At 42.8% G+C, this 19,683-nt stretch overlaps 1 protein-coding gene across 3 annotated transcripts in view; it reads right to left on the minus strand.

Moving 5' to 3' along the window:
* ST3GAL3 (ST3 beta-galactoside alpha-2,3-sialyltransferase 3) overlaps positions 1-19,683 on the minus strand; it is a 249,939-nt gene that overhangs the window by 82,722 nt on the left and 147,534 nt on the right. For all 3 annotated transcript variants that reach the window (XM_032218673.1, XM_032218672.1, XM_032218674.1), the window contains 2 exons: positions 18,611-18,705; positions 537-600 (listed from right to left, as the gene is read on the minus strand). In XM_032218673.1, coding sequence (XP_032074564.1) covers positions 537-600; positions 18,611-18,705 — 159 coding nt within the window. The remainder of the gene's footprint in view (positions 1-536; positions 601-18,610; positions 18,706-19,683) is intronic.

A 19,683-nucleotide genomic window follows, 5' to 3' on the forward strand; every position in this document is an offset into this window, starting at 1 on the left:
ATTTTATGTACACTGAGAACAAATGCACCAAAGACAAATTCCTTATGTGTCCAATCACACTTGGCCAATGAAGAATTCTATTATATTCTATTTTGAAAGGAATGCAATCAAGCAGATTGAATTCCCATTAGAAAAAACAAACTTTAAAGCTGTCAGCCATAGTAGGTAAACCAATCAGGAAATCCATCCAGAACAGTTAATTTTACTTTATTGTAAGGCAACATTTAAAAAACCAGGTAATTCTGAAAGTGCAATGCCATCTCCTTTACACCCCAAGAAATTATGAAGGGCCTCTTCTGAGCTTCTTGCCCACCTACTATCCAGCTGTGGACTATGTTGTCTCTTGTTTGACCATTCCCTAGACAGTTTCTCTGGGCACATTCTCCCAATGTAATTCCCAAAGGCCTTACATCAGCTGTAGAAAAATATCTATTTTATCAAAACCAAGAGCTGTAATAGGAACTCTTCCTTAATCATTAATTCAGAATCAACAAATACTGTATATCTCACAGGCCAGAACTAGCAAATCTACTCACCTGTCAAGAGTTGGAGTAATGTGGTAATTCTTCGTTACTGACAAGATAGCTTTGATTAGATTATCTGTAGAAAAACAAAGAATGCTTTAAAATGAACCTATTTCAAGGATTTTGCAAAATTCATAAGTGGGGTGGACAAAAACTTTAAGATCAAAGTGAACGTTGAATAAGTCTGCACCTTAGGTTTAATTTATAACCCATCAACAAGAAATCAGAACGGGAACAGCCAATATAAAATACAGGTAGTCCTCAATGTACAACTACAATTGAGCCCAAAATTTCTGTTGCTAAATGAGTCATTTGTTAAATGAGGTTCGCCCTAATTCAAGACTTTTCTTGCTACAGTTGTTAAATGAAGCACTATAATTGTTAAATTAGTAATATAGTTGTTAACTGAATTTGGATGCCCTACTGACTTTGCTTGTTAGAAGGAAACAAAAGGTGATCAAATGACCCCAGGACCCTGCAACTGTCATAAAATGAGCCAATTGCCAAGCATCCGAATTTTGATCACATGACCATGGGGATGCTACTATGGTTGTAAGTGTGGAAAATGATCATGTCACTTTTTCCAGTGTTGTTGTAACTTTACATGGTCACTAAACAAACTCTTGTAACTACCTCTATTTTGTGAAGTGTTACTTCACATTTTTTCTGAGACATGCACCGGCTGGAATTAATTGAATAATAAACTATACTTCTCTGTGTACTGAGAGCTGAAACACAATACAAAAGGAGATATTTAATCTACATGTCTATTTAGCTAGGAGAGCAATACAAATGAAATTATTTGGATTATAATCATGGGCAGCCATTATTATAATAAGAGAAAAAAAAACTGCAAACACACCATATTCAATGTCACCATAGTATGCATTTCTACTAATCCCACAGGTATATTTAACCTCTAGTGTGTTGGTGTGGCTTATCTCTACCAAGCAAAAGAGCAAGCAACAAAATATATCTGGAGATGTGTTGATACCACAGGTATTTCTGGACAAAAGCTTTTTTCAAAAAAAGTGTTTTTAAAAGAACTACACAATTTTAGATAATCCATATCATCTCTATAAATGATAAGCATGAGCTATCCAAGCTGCATGACAAGGAAGAGCAGATGCTATCACAATACCAACACAGAAGGTAAACCAGGTTATTACTAGTATCTGAGCAGAAATTACCACAAATATTCCCCCTCTATCTTGTCAGTAAAAAATACAGAAATAACACATTGAGTAGCAAGAAATTCTTCCTTTTTTAACCCAAATTCAGTGGTAAAGCCAGTTCAGTTAAGAACAATAATATATTAACTTCTTGTGATATTATTTTTTATTTTATGTCTCAAAATATTTTCAATATAAAATTAAGTCTCCTTAACAGAATAATATTTTAATGTCATATTTGGAGAACATGGTCTACAACAGTAAGTTAGACTCATTGTTCATACAATATCATCTTAAATATTTAGTATTTACTGTAGAGGCATATTGAATAATTCAATGTAAAATTCAAGAATAGAGACATATTTAAATGCCTACATGAGGTTGTGCATGATGCTCATTTGCAAAGAACATATTTTGTATGTCTAATGTCTCAATCCTTAGGCCCTTAAGAACCAGAGCTTGAAAAGTACCTATGTCTGAGACTAGGGAATTATTGCTGGTCTATTATAAATCAAAAGCACATTTTGTAGGTAAATATTCATACTTACTTCCTTTGCTCTCATTACAAATACCATGCTCATTTTCACTTATTAATAGCTGTAATTAAGGAACAAAATTGAAGGCATCAAGTTTCTTAGCAAGTAAAAGAATGCACTGTTTTTTCTAAGTAATTGCCTAGCAGGAGGATGATAGGTAAAGGGAAATATCATTTTCTCTTAAATGCTAAAGCTTCAAAAATTCAAGAGTAGGAATATATTTAGAAAGCTCTATACAAATACAATGGGACCTAGCTACTGTATGTGCAAATGTGTGCATATGTGTGAAACAGACAGTCAAGGAAAAAAAGAGAAACAGAGAAAAGACAAGAAACAAGTACAAGTTCTACTCTTCTCCATATTTAGTTTTGCTTCACTTTAACAATGATGACAAATATATCCAATCCTCGCATCCCAAATGATTCTCTCAAAGCAAATTGTCATCATTATAAACATTGCTCCTAATTTGTGACCCAGATTTTCAATAGCTATATCATCTACTCAAACTTTATCAAATTTAGTAACTCCAGCTTTTATAATGTATGAATTAGGGTTGATGGGGACATCTTGGCAACAAAAATGTTATAAATAGTTGTGGTATATTTAAGAATACTCACAGTGGTATTCAGGAAGTAAGTAAATAATGCAAAGACAATAATGGAGCATATTTATGTCTCAGATGACCCAACTCACACAGATGCTATTTGGTTTGAATCATTCCTAAGTATGTGATGAATGATAACTCATGGGATCTTAGTTCAGCCTTCAACCTATAAAGACCCATATGAAATTCTGAAGCATATGAAGCTACAGACACTAGGAAGATCCTGGTAAAGCTGTTTGATCATCTTGCTGCAGTAATTTAAGCCAATCATTCCTGAGACAGTATAAAGATTCTTTCAGAGACCCAATTTACTTTCTGTAATATAATGCTGTTGCTCTGCTTTTGTATGAAGATTGGATAAACACCTACTAGGCTTAATGATTCAGCTCTCACTTCTAGGGATCAACAATATGATGTTCCAAGCCTGGTCTGCAAGCAGAATGAGTCAGCTGCCCTTAAGTTTACAGAGAGTGTCTTTTATATAAAACATTCTACAAAAATATACAATAAAAATAGCAAATTTCAGCCTTGTAACATCCAATAGGCTCCATTTGAAGAATTAGCTTAACTTAGTATGGTAAATAAACATCTGCTATGAATTGATTCAAAGAGAGCAAATATATTCCTTACGTGGAGGGCTTCAGGAATAAGCCTTATGAGATGGTAGGAAAATTAATCACATTTGGAGCAGGAAAAATCAAGGAAAACTATTCGTCCTAGACATCACCACAATATTATTTTTTAGAATTTTATGTGCTTCTACCAGATTTGAAATGCTTATTTATTACATTTATATACTGATGTATCTTTCCCATTAATTTACAAGACCACAACAAACAATAAAAAGACCATTGGCTTACCTGAAGGGTCCTTCTCTGTGCACCGCGGGAGAGTCCAAGCAGTGGGTTATTCAAGTCTGCTTGCCCCGGACTGAGAAGTCTTTTCCCTGGCCACGCCTCCTTGCATGGCTACGTTCTCCAGAAAAAATAGAATAGTCTAGACCGTGAGGATGGAACAAAAAGAGTCCAATTCCAATTCAGGAGATGATGTCCACACGTATCCCGGGACAAAAACTAGGTGGGTTGGACTCTCCCACGGTGCACAGAGAAGGACCCTTCAGGTAAGCCAATGGTCTTTCTCCTGTGCACTGCTTGGAGAATCCAAGCAGTGGGACATACCCAAGTTACTGTCCATCTGGGCGGGCAGAAATAATGTCCCGGGAGTCGGCTGTAGGAACAACCGCTTGGAGCACCCTCCTGCCGAAAGCCGCCTCAGCTGAGGCAAACACGTCCAGTTTGTAATGTCTGACAAATGGAGAAGGCGAAGACCACGTGGCCGCCCTACAGATCTCTTCGATTGAGGCCTGATTGGTCCAGGCCGCCGAGGTGGCTGCGCTCCTCGTAGAATGGGCAGTGATGTTATGCGGGACCACTCGAGATTGACTTTCGTAGGCAGAGGCGATGCATGCCCTCAACCATATGCCCACGGTGGCAGAGGTGACCTTCTTGCCCAAGGAACCGGGCTGCATTGACACAAACAAGACCTCAAATTGACGGAAGTCCGAGGTCCGGTGAAGATAGACCTTTAGGGACCTCCACACGTGCAGTGTGTGCCAAGAGTGTTCTCATGCGTGAGAAGGACGCGGGCAAAAACTAGGCAAGATGACCTTTTGTGCTCTGTGAAATCGGGTGTTGATCTTCGGGATGAAGGAAGGGTCAAGCCGTAACAATACCCTGTCGGGATGTACAATACATAAGTCCTGGCGAACTGACAAGGTTGCCAGCTCGGAGATACGGAGGGCAGAAGTGATGGCTATCAGGAAGGCCATCTTTAGTGTGAGGTGTCATAGTGAGACGGAACGCAATGGCTCAAAAGGTGGAGAAGTGACAGCTTGAAGCACCACGGATAGCTGCCAGGTAGGATATTGATGGACGGTGGGAGGATGAAAGTTAGAGGCGCCCTTCAGGAAGCAGTGTACCCTGAGAATCTTGCTGAGAGGCAAAGAGGGATCTCTGGACCAGACAGTGGACAAGGCCGCCACCTGGCGCTGCAGCGTATTTGGAGACAGACCTTTCTCAAGACCTCCTTGTAAGAAGTCTAATACGCGGCATACAGGCACAGTAACCGGATCATTGAGAAGGTCCTCACACCATCTGGCGAAGGATGCCCAAGTGGCATCGTAGATTCTCGTCGTGAAGGGTCGCCGAGCAGTCTGGATGGTGCGTACCACCTCCTCGGATAACCCCTCATTCCTCAACAGGTCCCCCTCAAGTGCCAGACGGCCAACTGGAGCCACTGGGGTTCTAGATGAACAACGACCCCCTGGCGGAGAGAGACCTGACTCGTAGGGATCCACCACGGAAGAGACACCGACAGGTTGACCAGGTTGGCGAACCACGATCTCCGGGGCCAGTGTGGGGCCACGAGAATCACTTCCGCGTCCTCCGCAATGATCTTGGATAGGACTTGTGGCAAGAGAGGAAGAGGCAGGAAAGCGTAGAGCAGACCCCGAGGCCAACGGCACCGCAAAGCGTCCATTCCTTCCGCCCCTGGGGTTGGGAATCGGGAGAAGAACCTCTCCAATTGGGCGCTCTCCCTGGTGGCAAAGAGGTCGAGTAGCGGGAGATCGAACCTGCTGGTCAGGCGATGGAAGAGGGCCGGATCTAGTTGCCACTTGGCAGGGTCTATGGTGGTCCTGCTGAGCCAGACCGCGTGGGTGTTGTCCACGCCCGAGATGTGGTCGGAGCGAATGGACTCCAGATGGCACTCCACCCAGTGTCCCAAAGTCTCCGCCTCCGCCATCAGCTGTTTGGATCTGGTGCCGCCCCTGCGGTTGATGTGGGCCTTCGTGGCCACATTGTCCGTCATCAGGAGGATGTGGCGATGGTGAACCAACAGATGGAAATGACGAAGGGCCAACCTCGCTGCTCTCAGTTCTAGAAGGTTGATGCTGCAGCGAGACTCCGACGCGGACCATTTGCCCTGAACCACAAGATGGCCCAGATGCGCTCCCCAGCCGGAGAGACTGGCGTCTGTGGTGACAACCACCCTTTCGGGCTCCTTGAAGAAGTGCCCCTTGAGGATTGCAGGCGACATCCACCATAGGAGGGACCTTCTCACAGCGGGAGGCACGGGAATCAGCATGGTCGAGTTGTTCCTGTTGGCTCTCTGATGGGGCAGGAGCAGCCACTGAAGTGCCCTTGAGTGTAGATGGGCCCAGGGAACAATTGACAGGCACGAAATCATTTTTCCCAGCAACTCCAACCGGTGAACCACCTGGACCTGCCTCGCAGGGATCACCTTGTGTGTGATGGACCTCAGAGTCTCTACCCTGTCTTGGGATAGGAATACCCTGCATGAAATGGTATCTATCACCGCCACCAGGTGATTGATTCTGGTAGAAGGTGTAAGATGGCTCTTTTCCAAATTGAGAGAAAAACCGTGGTTCCTGAGGGTCCTCATGGTGATTTGGTGGTGACTCGGAGATCCCGCACGGCCTGCAGACTGGACGACGACTGAATGGTGTCCTCCAAATAGCATTGGAACCGTATGGGCCTGCACCTGAGGTGGGCAGCCACCACCGCCAGGACCTTCGTGAAGGTCCTGGGAGCCGACGACAGGCCGAATGGAAGGGCTCTGTATTGAAAATGTCGGCCCGCATAGAAGAAGTGCAGGAACCTCCTGTGCTGAGGGTGGATGGGAATATGGAGATATGCCTCCTTTAAATTGATAGAAGTCAGGAGGTCTCCCTGCCGAATCCCCGCCAGGATGGACTGCATCTTGAATCTCCAGTAGGCAATGTGTCGGTTGAGGTTCTTGAGGTCCAAGATGGCCCTCCACACACACACACACCCGAGTTCTTGGGCACTAGGAATAATAGCCCCTCCCCTCCTGCCCCCCGCACCTGCTCTATTGTGTTTATCTCCAGGAGGTGAAGGACCTCCTGGTTCATCCGTTCCCTCTTCACGGGGCAGGAGGGAGTGGGGCACCTGATAAAGTTCCTGGGAGGAAGCGACAGGAACTCCAGAGAGAGCCTCTCCCTGATGGTCTGAACAACCCAGGTGCCCTCCGCCGTCTGGGCCCAACGAGAGGCGAACAACTGGAGTCGACCCCGTATGGGAGACGACATCGGGGAGTCACTTGGACTTGCAGAAAGGCCTATTGGAGGCCCCACTGTGGTTGAACTTATGGAACCCATATTGCTGCCTCCCCCTGTCCTGAAAGGAAGACCTCTCCTGTGTCTATCCCCCAACTGGCCTGAGGGTCTGTTGGGCGGATTAAAGGAGAATGATGTGGAGAGCTCAGAGGCACGAAAGGACTGCCTCCTATGGTAAGGGGTGTATTTGCGGTCTTGCTTCTTGGAAGTAGAGGGCAAGACCTTCCTCTTGTCCTTTGACTCTATGAGGAAGGGATCCAATACCTCGCCAAACAGCTTGGCTCCTTTGAAAGGAGCCGCTGCCAGCTTCCATTTGTGTTTTTGGTCCGCTTGCCAGTGGTGGAGCCAAATGAGGCATCAGGAGGTAACGTTCGACGCCAGAGCCCTGGACGCGAATTTGGTGGCATTGAAGGAAGCATCCGCGGCATACTGGGCCGCCACAACCATCATAGCCATGTCCTGGTGAAGGCGAGCATCAGCTGCCGGGAGTTCACAACAGCCCTATTAAAAAATGAGGTGGAGAAAGACGCCCTAATGGCCCAAGCCGCTACAAGATGAGTCTTGTGGCAGGCTTTCTCCGCCTTTTTGTCCTCCACTTTGAGCCCTTCTAAGAGGTCCACGGGGAGGGGCATGTTAGAAGTGAGGGCCGTGATAGGTGGATCCACCTCTGGTAGGACCAGGAGATCCTCCGGGCGGGCTCCATTGTATATAACTTTTTGTCTACCCCACTGGGAGAGGATGAAGTGGCTGGCTGGTTCCATTGATGTTGTATAACGTCAAGAAAAAGTTCGGGGACTGGCACTAATTCCTGATGGGAGGGTGGTATCTTAAACATGGCTGCATTGGGGTTCACCGGAGCAGCCTCTAATGGGGCTTGGGCTGGCTTGGGTTTAACCCCCTCTCCGGTAGCCGCCTTCACCTTGTGCAGGATTGACTTGAATAGGCTGGGCTTAAACAAACCCGAAAAGGCCGGGGCGTCGGGAGGAAGGTCCTCATCATCCGACATCTGATGGAGCTCCTGGTCAGGGTCCTCAAGTGCAGAGGCCTCACTGACCACGGAAGACTCAAGAGAAGGATGGCGCACCCGCTTTGGTGGAGGAGGGCCAGCCTGAGCGGGCTGAGAAGTACCTGAGGATGGAAGTTCGCGCTTCCGCATGGCAGCCTCAATGCCCTTTACAATAGCCCGGGTCACCACCTCCTGCATGTGAGGGGACAACTCGGAGTCGGAATCCGAATCAAGCTCCTGATTATCAGGCTCCCCTTGAAGGGGGAAAAGCCCTTCAGGAGGAGTGGGCCTGGGAGGTTCCACAGGAACAGGCTCCTGGTCATAAGACCAGGAAGGAGCTGGAGAAGATGGTGCTAAGGATCTGTTAGGAGACAAGTCCTGCGACTCAACCTCCTCGGCTAACAAGGCCGCGGGGTCCTCCCTGGCAGGGAGCAGGGCTGAGGATCCTCCAGAAGTAGAAGAAGGGGGGAGATCCTTCTCCACCAGGCGCTTCACCCTCTCAAATTGCTTGTCAAGGGCTCTCTGGCACCTCTCAGCATCTCTAGCCTCAGCTACAGAGGGGATCTTGGGGTGTTTACCCTGGCTGACCACCCTAACCCTGCCAGAGCCACTATCCTTAGTGGGGGGAGAAACCTCACTTGGAACCTGCGGAGGACCCTGTCTACCAGCGAAAGAACCTGATGTAGAGGGTTCCATGTTGAATGATCACACAGACAGATCAGACAAGTGCAGGGAGGCAGGCAAGGGAACTGGATGTTCTGACTGGCTACTCTGGAACAAAGGAACAAAAGGAGAGTGTAAGTTGTGAACACAAATGACATAAGCAAATATACAATATATATGGATACAGACAGCCAGAGCCAGAAAGAGCAGAGGGAATGGAAGCCAAAGGGTCTGAAATGCAAACTGCAATACCCATCGGGAAACCAGAGAATGCCCAGGCGCCTGCGAGAAAAAGGGGGAATTTAAAGTGACCAATTTGCAGGCCCCGCGTGCTTCCCTGTGCCAGAGCGCAGGCCGTGGTCGGCACTGGCACTAGCACTGCATGGAGATAGTTGAGGATGGCAGAGGGGCAGTTGAGGGGCCCCCGCTGCACCCCCTGTGCACCCAGCGGCTCCCGAAGAGATGGCGCTGAAGCGGTAGGCCTGGACATAAAAAGGGCACGAAAGGCCCCTGTCCAAAATGGCTGCCGCAACAGCGAGGAGGAAAAGGAGGACGAGCGTGGTGCGAATGCAGCTGAACTGTCGGCCTTGCATGCCTCCGCGGAAGGCCAGCGCATTACTAGGGCCAGAAGAGCGAAAAACTACGAGAAAAACAATAAATAATGGCAAACGCAGCTTTGCTGCGTGTCCTGGGACCCTTGCTGCCGATCACTGCACCTTTAAAGGCAAGCGGCAGGCCTCCGAAGCCGGCTGAGGAGACATGGCCCTGGAAAGCCTTCCCCCATTAATTGTCTGCTTCCCAGCCTTCGAGGGGCTCAAACGCAGCAATCCAGGCTGCCAAAACACAAAGAAGGAAAGAGAAAGAAAGGGAAAACAGTTTAAGTAGGGAAAAGAACAGATTGGAGAGTCCAAGCCAAAGGGAAAAAAAACAAACAGCTGGAGCTCACAGATTTCAATCTGATCGGGCTGGACTGAGAATTTTTTCTGGAGAACGTAGACATGCAAGGAGGCGTGGCCAGGGAAAAGACTTCTCAGTCCAGGGCAAGCAGACTCAAATAACCCACTGCTTGGACTCTTCAAGTGGTGCACAGGAGAACATCCACATCCATGATAATAAATTATGCTATAATACCAAAACATAATAAATGATTCCACAGAGCTGAACAGAATTATCATTCAACCAAAGTAATAATAAACAACAGTAACAAATAATGAAAGTATGTCAAACAAATTAACTACTAATAACCTTATGGAAGACTTCTGTTTTCACTACTTTCTACAATGCAATTAAAGAATATGTGAGTCTGACTTTTGGGAGGCCATTCTAGGAGATCAAGTACCAAAAAGCAGTGCTTTCTATACACCTAACAAAGTTGCACAGATTCATTCTCAATTGGAGTCCACACAGAGTGCAGGACATGTGAGATGTTGGGGGAAAGGTCTTAACTGGTTATCTGGGAACAGTTCGATCCTGTTAGAGTTGATGAAATGGACAGGGTCTTCAATGCTGTCAGTGCAACCACCTGTCAATTAGATCCCTGCCCCTCCTGGTTGATAAAAGCTATTGATAAAAGGATGGTGATAGCCAGGTGGGTTTGACAGTGGTAAATAATACCTCACTGCAGGGACCCTTTAGAAGGCCCTTGTTTGCCCCCTCCTTAAAATAACTATCTCTTGATCCCACCTGTCAGGAGAATCTCCATCCAGTCTCCTACATTCCCTTTGACTTCCCTTCCCTGTATGACTGTAACTTTGTTGCTTGTATCCTTACGATTTATATCGATTATTTCCTAGTATGATCTGATTGCTTAATTGTACCCTATGACTATCATTAAGTGTTGTACCTTATGATTCTTGACGAATGCATCTTGTCTTTTTAGGTACACTGAGAGCATATGCACCAAAGACAAATTCCTTGTGTGTCCAATCACATTTGGCCAATAAAGAATTCTATTCCATTCCATTCCATTCTATTGTAAGTATGAGAATAGAGTAAGTGGTTGCTTGGCAGCTTCAGAGGGTCCTGGATTAAACATATTATGTAGGCCCCCTTCCAGTCAGGTTTTAGCTCAGTTATGGAACAGAAACAGCATTGGTCATACTTGTGGATAATTTCTGGCAAGATTACATAGATTTCTGGACTTGAGAATTAAGAAACTGAAGAGATAGCCGAGATGAACTACTTTGCTCTAATGATAACAATGGATCTAAAATACCTTTTCAATCATTAAATGAGTTTGTAAACTAAATCTTTAGAGGGATTTCAGTGCTATCTAGAACAGAATAAAATCATTTTTCCAAACAGATAATCAAGCACAATCCCTATATTTCTTTAAGAGAGCCTTATTCTTTTGCCTTGGTTCAGTCCATTATCTTGCCCAAGTTAAAGCTCTAAATGCAATTAATGTGCAACCTTTTACAATTTTGAAGCATGCAAGCTGTTTATGAAAATGTCAGCATTAAGAAACTATCAAAAGAATTTCCAAAGAAATATGAAATCCATCTGTGAATATTTATGGGCAATGATGACTTCATCTAAAAAAAATTATTACATTAAAAGAAGATATATTCTTGCATAAATAAGATGTATTTATTTTCCTTCAACTCCTTGATTGACATTGTTGTAACACTCTCTTTTCTCTAGGGAAGTTCCAATCAGTATTCATGAGATTTCAAATCACAATAAAACTAATCTTTAGTACATCCTAGATTATTAGGCTACTTGACTTAGGCCAAGAGCTCCTTAACCTTGTACATTAACTGTATGTGAGCTTACTCTTATTATATGATGTGGATACAAATACCTCACAGAATGAATTTAGCTGCACAATTCTTCCTTGAAAACAGGAGGGGGAATATCATATAATAAAGGAAATGAGAAATGAACAAAAATCATATTTGTTAGCTCTGTGTTCAGGGTGTGAATGCAGCGAAACTAATTGCTTTGTGAACACTGAAAACAAATGACAATGCCAGTATCATTTTCATCCCCATAGCAGTTGTATTTCTTTTTGCATATATCAACTTATATTATCAATGTGATTCCAGATGGCAAAAAATAATTAAAATGCATGTATATTGAAAATAAAAAAACATCCTTCCAACACTTTAATACAAAGGGGTTCCCAAGCACACAATTCACCAATAGTGTAGGCTCAATTACTCAAATCCCCATGCCTGTGTCAACAGCCATATGCTCTTTGGGATTCTGAAAACAGAACCAGAAAAGGATGGGAAGAAATAATGTGAAAAGCCAAGAAGAATACAAATTTGTCAGAAACATCACAGTGACTTGTGAGGGCTGAAGGGTAAATAAGGATATTTCCCTCAAACATAGAATAGAACGTTGGAACATAACGAATAGAAACAAATGTTTACATATCATGGAAAAAACTCTTTACACTTACACTTCAGAAACAGAGAAAGACTTTGCTTTCTGTGTGGTCATTGCTTACTTTTTCTCTAATGTTTACCCCTTTCCCAGAACATCACAAAGTCAAGATCTAAATATAAAAATTCATAGAAAAGAAGCAATGAAAAATGCCTCTTGATTTTCCCAGTTCTGGAACATGCAAAGCTAAATATATCCCCATAGCAAGATACTTAGAATGTAATATAACACAAGCACAGACCACACTTTTTGTTGGCATGTAGGCCAATCTTCCTACATCTGGAGACTTGAGAACTCCCACTCCTGAAATTGTTATTGTAACATTTCTGGAGGATATTCAATTGGACAAGTCTGCTTATTAATATTACTACAGTAGCAAAATTGCACCATTTCCTTAGTGATCCCTTTTCTTTACACATGTAGTCCTCAACTCACAATCATTTATTTAGTGACCATTTGAAGTTACAATGGCACTCAAAAAAGTGATTTACAACTGGTCCTTATATTTACAACTTACACAGCATCCAGAGGTGGGATTCAGCAGGTTCTGACCAGTTCTGGAGAACCGGTCGTGGAAATTTTGAGTAGTTCAGAGAACCGGTTAATACCACCTCTGACTAGTCCCGCCCCATCTATTCTCTGCCACCCGAGGAGGAAATGGGGATTTTGCCATAATCTTCCCCTGGAGTGGGGAAGGAATGGAGATTTTACAGTATCCTTCCCCTGCCATGCCCACCAAGCCACACCCATAGAACCAGTAGTAAAAAAAATTGAATCCAACTACTGACAGCATCCCCTTGATCACGAGTGTTTGGCAACTGGAATGTATTTCTGCTGTTGTGTCCAGGGTTGTGTAATTTGCCATTGCAATCTTCCCAGCTGGCTTTCAACAAGCAAAGTCAATGGGAGAAGCTGAAGTCACTTAATGACTGCCTGATTCACTTAACAACCGCAATGATTCTCTTTTTTTAGAGAGAGAAAAAAACCTTTATTGAAAATTTAAAACATTAAAATACAAATACCTTTAAAAATATTTTTCTATAAGTTACAATCCTTTTTGACAGTACTAACATAACCATTTGTTATTCAAATACATTTTTATACATTGCTAATTATTCCTATATTTATACATCTATGTTTCTAAGCTGTACATTTCATGTTCCTATTATTTATCCATTGCAACTCAGAATATTATACAGTTTGGGAAAACTGGTATCAATGCAGTGATTCTCTTAACCATGGCAAAAAATATCATTACATTAGGTTTGAGTCACTTAATAACCGCCTTGCTTAGCAACAGAAATTCTGGTCCCAACTGTTGTTATAAGTAGACGACTACCTGTACTTATCTTGAGGAGAAAATTCCTACAGTATCAAAATTATTTAAAGGAAGCCTCACGGCTAACATTTGAAGACTCTTTCCTAGGTACTAATTAAGATTCAGATTTGATATTATTAACATCAAGTTCAGTAATTTCTTATTGGTTGTTGAACTATAACTGCTCTCCATATCTTTGACCAAACCATCTTTATCCAAGAAAATCTACACAATAAAGATTTCCAGTATGATATTTTTCATATGTAAGATTAATAAACACAATGGCAATGTCTAATTAGCAAACATCCCCATTATCTCGAACAATCTGGAGCCTGGAAAGCAATTAAATACACTTCAATGATGTACATAGCAAAGTACACTGATATATCACAGAGGGCGTCATCTCTAGAGAAGCACACAATAAACAAACAATTATCACTAAATAGTCAGAGGTTGAGAAACAACAAATCAAGCATGGGAAATCTCTGTCCTATGAGGGTTTGCATCCAGACCATAAATACTACAGTTGAATGCTCTTCCCATGCCATTCTGGAGCACAAGATCGGGGGGAGGGGGGAAGCTTACACATGAAAAATTACTACATATGTATATGTATTTAAGACTTAGGCTGCTGTATATAATATTACATTTTAGAAATATACTAGGGTTTATTTATTTGCTTTTGATGTCCCAAAATGGATGATGAACTTATGTGGCCTCTTTTTTCTTGGCACCAACCTCTCCATTAAAAGTCTGATACGGCATGTCATTTTCTATAAAGACTTCTAAAATCTATTTGCAGAAAAAATTATCTAAAATTATTCTGATATATTAGTTTGAAATTTTGAAATGTAAAGGTAGCTGACCTTCAAGTTGACAGAATTATGCCAATCAATTTTCATCTGAATTTCAAGCAAACACTTGATGACACAAATGCCTAAAGTCCCAAACATCTGCACAAAACATTTCCCAAGGTATATTGTATATTATGAATCTCCCTTGATAACAACCAGATTTTACACTCAGATCAGACGTCAGATTTCTGATCTGAATATCTTAACTGAATATCATTCTCTAGAAAGTTGCTCAATCTCCCAGGTGCTCTGATTCTGGCAGCCATCATCACCACCTTTTTCCTGCCATCCTGTTTCAACCAGTATCAGACTAGTCTTGACTGAAAACCTTAATGAGGTTTTGATCCCATCAACAAGTCACAATAATTCATCCCCAGTGCCTCCCCTGGGATAAGGAAAAAAGCTGACACAAGAATTTCAAGTGATGTGTGCTCGAGAGTGTGATGCGAGAAGGGTGCCATTTGCTTCACTCACACTCTGGTCTGTCAGCACTGTCATTAGACCTACTAGTTTGCTGAGAACAATAATTCTTTCCTCCCACAAGTACAAACTGCTTTAGACCGAATCCTGGCACAAAATTTGGTCCCAAGAGGGCACTATATAAGCCATTCATTTGATCTGCTCCCACTGCTTCAGCTCCCAGCCATTTCAAGAGTAGCAGTTTCTGGTTTTCACTGAAGAAAATCCAACATAAAAACCTAGATTAACATAGCTCTATAGTGGTGACACAAACTGACAGCAACTTAGAAATACAAAACAAAGACTGCCCAAAGACATCCAGTCATCCGGTACTACAATTCTCCGTGCTGGTATTTCTTGGCTAAAATACTCAGCCTGTGAAAATACAATAACCCACATAAAGATCCATAATCTAGACTCTGCAGAAAAGTGATCTTGTAAACCTACTTATTAGTGAGTAATCCTGCGTCCATCTGTACTTCCAATCAATTCCACAGTCAATATTTCTAAAAAAAAGTATAGCGGCTATTTGTTAACTTTCTAGGAAGGATGCCTCTCCAATAGAAAGGCAAATGTGCATAAAAGTTGAGGTACCTACATATCTTGAACACGGTTACAGAATGTAGACTCATTATATGCAAGGATTTGGGAATAGCAAGATCATGCCTTAGTGAGTCTTCTTTCAATACAACAACTACCGTATATACTCGAGTATAGGTCGATCCGAATATAAGCCGAGGCACCTAATTTTACCACAAAAAACTGGAAAAGTTATTGACTCGAGTATAAGCCTAGGGTGGGAAATGCAGCAGCTACCGGTAAATTTCAAAAATAAAAATAGATACCAATAATGTTTTTGAATATTTATTTCAAAGAAAAACAGTAAACTAGCTCTGTAAGTGGAAAAGAGGGTCAATAAAAACAATATGGTATCAACAATAACTTTAAAAGTACAAAAACCTTAGCTCATTCAGCAACCAAGCTAAAACACGAGTTAAAATCCTTCAAAACTCATAGGCTCATAATATACATTCTACCAGTGTCCTGCCTGTGCCCATTGAATATACAGCCTGTCCTGTGTCCATTAATTACAGCCTGCCATTGCCCATTGAATAACATATACAGCCTGCCTGTGCCCATTAAATATACAGTAGCCATTGTAAAAATTTGCTCTGGATAACAAATTATTATCACACAATACCGGTGTATTCAATGAAATACTTCACTCACCTCATCTCCATGCAGTTTAAATTCATCTCCCTGGAACACTAAGTTCTCTTTTTATTTGCTAAACTGTTGGACTCCTACAGTAGCATGCAGCTTCATTTTCAGACTTTGCTCTATTGAATGATGCCAAATAAAACTTAAAAAAGAGGAGATTTCTGCAAAGTTTGTCCAAATGTATGCATGTACAACATACCTGTGTTAAAAATTCTTCTCTGACACACACACACACACACACACACACACACTTATTTCTTGGTTATCCCAAAGGGCCACAAAAGCATCCCATTGCCACTGTTGCTTTCAGCATGTTACATTCCACCATGGATATCTTTAAAGAAAGAATTTGAAACTAATAAAGGATGTGCTGTCCAATTTCTTAAATGAATTATATTTGGTGTAAATAAAATGAACCCTGAAACAATTACGTTGGCCATTGATGTGTTTGACCCTTCCCTTGGGCTCAGCTTGGTCATCTCCTACAGCTATCAGTCTTTTGCATACGTGGATACCAAAAGAACAGTTTACAGATAATCCTTATTTAGTGAACATAACTGGGACTAGTATCTTGGTCATTAAATGGTTGTTAAATGAAACTGTGACTGGGCTGAGGATCCTATTCAGTTTTCCTTTGCTTTACAGGTCTTTTTCACCATCATTATAGCTGCAAACAAAACAATCACTAAACAAGGCAGCAGATACAAGGGGGTAATTCAGTCCACCTCATCCCTTTGTAAAACACCCCCCACCCCCAGCCGCTCTGTGAAACACCCCCCACCCCCAGCCGCTCCTCAGCCCCACCCGTTCCCAGACACCTGATGAGTCAGCACTACTTTCCCAGATGGGGACAGCGCACCCAACGCTTAGGTAGTCCGAGAAGAAGCGGGGAAGGGCCCCACTTCTTCTTCTTTCCACCCCACCTCCGCAGAAGGAAAACTCAAAGCATCACGGCGATCCCGGGAAAAAGAGGCGAGCCGGGGAGCGGCGGCATTTCTCTCTCTCTCCCTCTCTTTGCCGCGACCTGCTGCCGGCGGGCAACAAGGACGGCCACCCACGCCGCAGATCCACGTCCAGCAGGGAGGAGGAGGAGGGAAACCCACCCACCTGTCAGCCACGGGAGAAAGGAAGTCGGCGAGCGGAGGAAAAGACGGGGGAAAAGGAAGCTCGGCGGGTGAAATGCGGTCCCCGCCAGGATCTCACCTCGCCCTCTTAGCCTCCCCACCCTTGACACACATGCACGCACACGCACCCTCCGCCTAGCCCGCCAGAACATTCCCGGGTGGGAACAGCCGGGGGTGGGGGGAAGAGAGAGAGAGAGAGACGCGATCGCGTTCCCGGCAGTCCAGAGCAGGAGGCGCTTTTTTCCAAAAATAAACACCGTGGATCATCTATCTCAGTGTTTCTCCACCTTGGAGACTTGAAAGTGTGTGGACTTCAACTCCCAGAATTCTGGGAGTTGAAGTCCACATATTTTCAAGTCTTCAAGGTGGAGAAACACTGATCTATCTAATTAATATAATTAGTTATAATTAGTTGGGAGGGAAAAGCGCTTGGTGCAAAGAAGGACTTTCTTTCAACCAGCGGAACCCCCTGGCGCAATCGGGCTGCGATTGGCGGCCGTCCTTGCTACAATCCGCGCCGAGCTCTGATGAGGGGGAAATTAGATTCCGGCTGATGCGGCAGGGGCTGCGCTGGTGGGGACGGGTGGAGGGGATGGGACTTGGAGTCCTACCATCTTGGCGAGTGGGGAGTCTCATCCCACCCCGCCCCGCCCGTCCCCGCCAGCGCAGCCAGGCTGCGATCGGCGGCCGTCCTTGCTACAATCCGCGCCGCCCGCCTCATCAATGGGGTAAAGTCCTTACGTCCAGCTCTGATGCGGGCGTAAGGAAAGTCCTCTCTTTCCCCCTCATCAGAACACAAGCCCGGGAAGCGAGTGGAAGTTCTCTGCGCGACTGAAACGGAAGCACGGCAGGAGAGTGAGGCTGCTGCCGGCCATTTCACCTCGCGCAGAGAACTTCCACTGGGTCCGGAAATGGAGGAGAAAAAGGGGCGCCCCTTTTTCTCCTCCATTTGGGCAAATTTTTCACTGACTCGAGTATAAGCCGAGGCAGCTTTTTTCAGCCCAAAAAGTGGGCTGAAAAACTCGGCCTATACTCGAGTATATACGGTAAATATTGTAGTATATCAATAATAAAATATTTAACTTTTTATTGAACTTTTATATTTAATTACATTCTACTCTGTTCCTTATTGTGGTATGAAGGCAGATAGAACTGTGAGACTGCATTTATCTACTAAACACTGTTTTAAATATCTAATAAGGCAGACTTCATGGAGAACCATTCCAGCATTTTTTGTGGAATACTAAAACAAAGGATACTATCACCTGAATTGGTATACTTTGTGTTGAATAATTTCCTATCTTCAAGTTCCTTCCATAAATTACAACTTTTATGGCAGGCAAATTTATTTCCAATTATATTATTGTCAATTTCCTTTTTTACTCATCTTTCTTAAGTGGCTACAGAACGTTATAAATATAAAATAGTGCTCTGTTTAGGACAATTTTGTACTACTTTACTCAAAAGAAACAAATTTAAAATATGCCCAAAAAGGAAAATTCAAATTTGTTTAATATACAAGTCCATACATTCTAAAGGTAATATGTAGAACATAACCATAGTGGATTAACATGTTATCCTACCTTGTCCTTTAATCCCAAAAGGTGGAAGAAAATCTCGAATCCTTGCCCATTTCCTGAAGGAATCATCCAAAAACATTGGTGCTGGCTTGGAGAATCTATAAATATAATGAAAAAGAATGCTTTTATAAAAGAAAAGAAAGTGAAAACCAAAGCTTCAAGGAAAAGAAAGAGTTTTACAATCTAAGTGTGGTATCAAGTAAAAAATTCATGCTCTATTCAACATTATCCTGGAAATGAGTGCGAGTAAGCATTTTAATATTATTTAGAGCAAATAGGCAATTCAAAGTCTACAATGGTGGTACTCATCTAATCAGGAGCAATACAGAGAATGTATTCACATCATTATATTATACCATAAGTTATTTTAACTGCAATTTGTTGAGCAAGTTATAGTGATCTGGTTCACAGATAATGCTCACAATTGTTATAAGCTAAGATAAAATTCTATTATCACTTATCATATTTCGTTAGCCGAAATTAAAAGTGCCTAAGAAAGTCTACTGCTTAGAATACAAAGCATTCTTATGTATCAAGTGTATTTACAAGTTTGAATACAAACAAAAGAATGGAGCATATAACAGGTACCCAGCTGTATCAGGACACATTGCAAGGTCAACACCATCCCTCATCATGCTTCCAAATCTACGTCTATGAGAAGTCCCTGCTTCAACTTTTATCTGTACTATGAAATCCACTGTGCAATCATAAACAAATAACTATCACACTCAACCTCCCATCAGTAGGAATCCTATTTCAAGATTCTGATTAGGTTTATAACAAGATAATAAATCACATACTTTCAACATAGCAAAATACTATACACATGGAAAGTATTAGTATTTTAAAATTTCTGACAACAGTAGCCATTTTTTGTGTTTACTGAATTTAGAAGGAAAAACATCAACAGTTTCTACTAGAAACTGCGCATCAACCGCACTAGCACATCACCACAAAATGACTAAAAGAAAACCATACTTTATATAATATGCCTGAGAAATATTTTCCTCAGGATATAATTGTACAGGCTAAACTTGTTAGCAGTGGTGTGCTCTTCTTCATTCTCTCTCACTCCC

This window comes from Thamnophis elegans, chromosome 5 (genome assembly GCF_009769535.1).
Source record: "Thamnophis elegans isolate rThaEle1 chromosome 5, rThaEle1.pri, whole genome shotgun sequence".
NCBI classification, from domain to species: domain Eukaryota; kingdom Metazoa; phylum Chordata; class Lepidosauria; order Squamata; family Colubridae; genus Thamnophis; species Thamnophis elegans.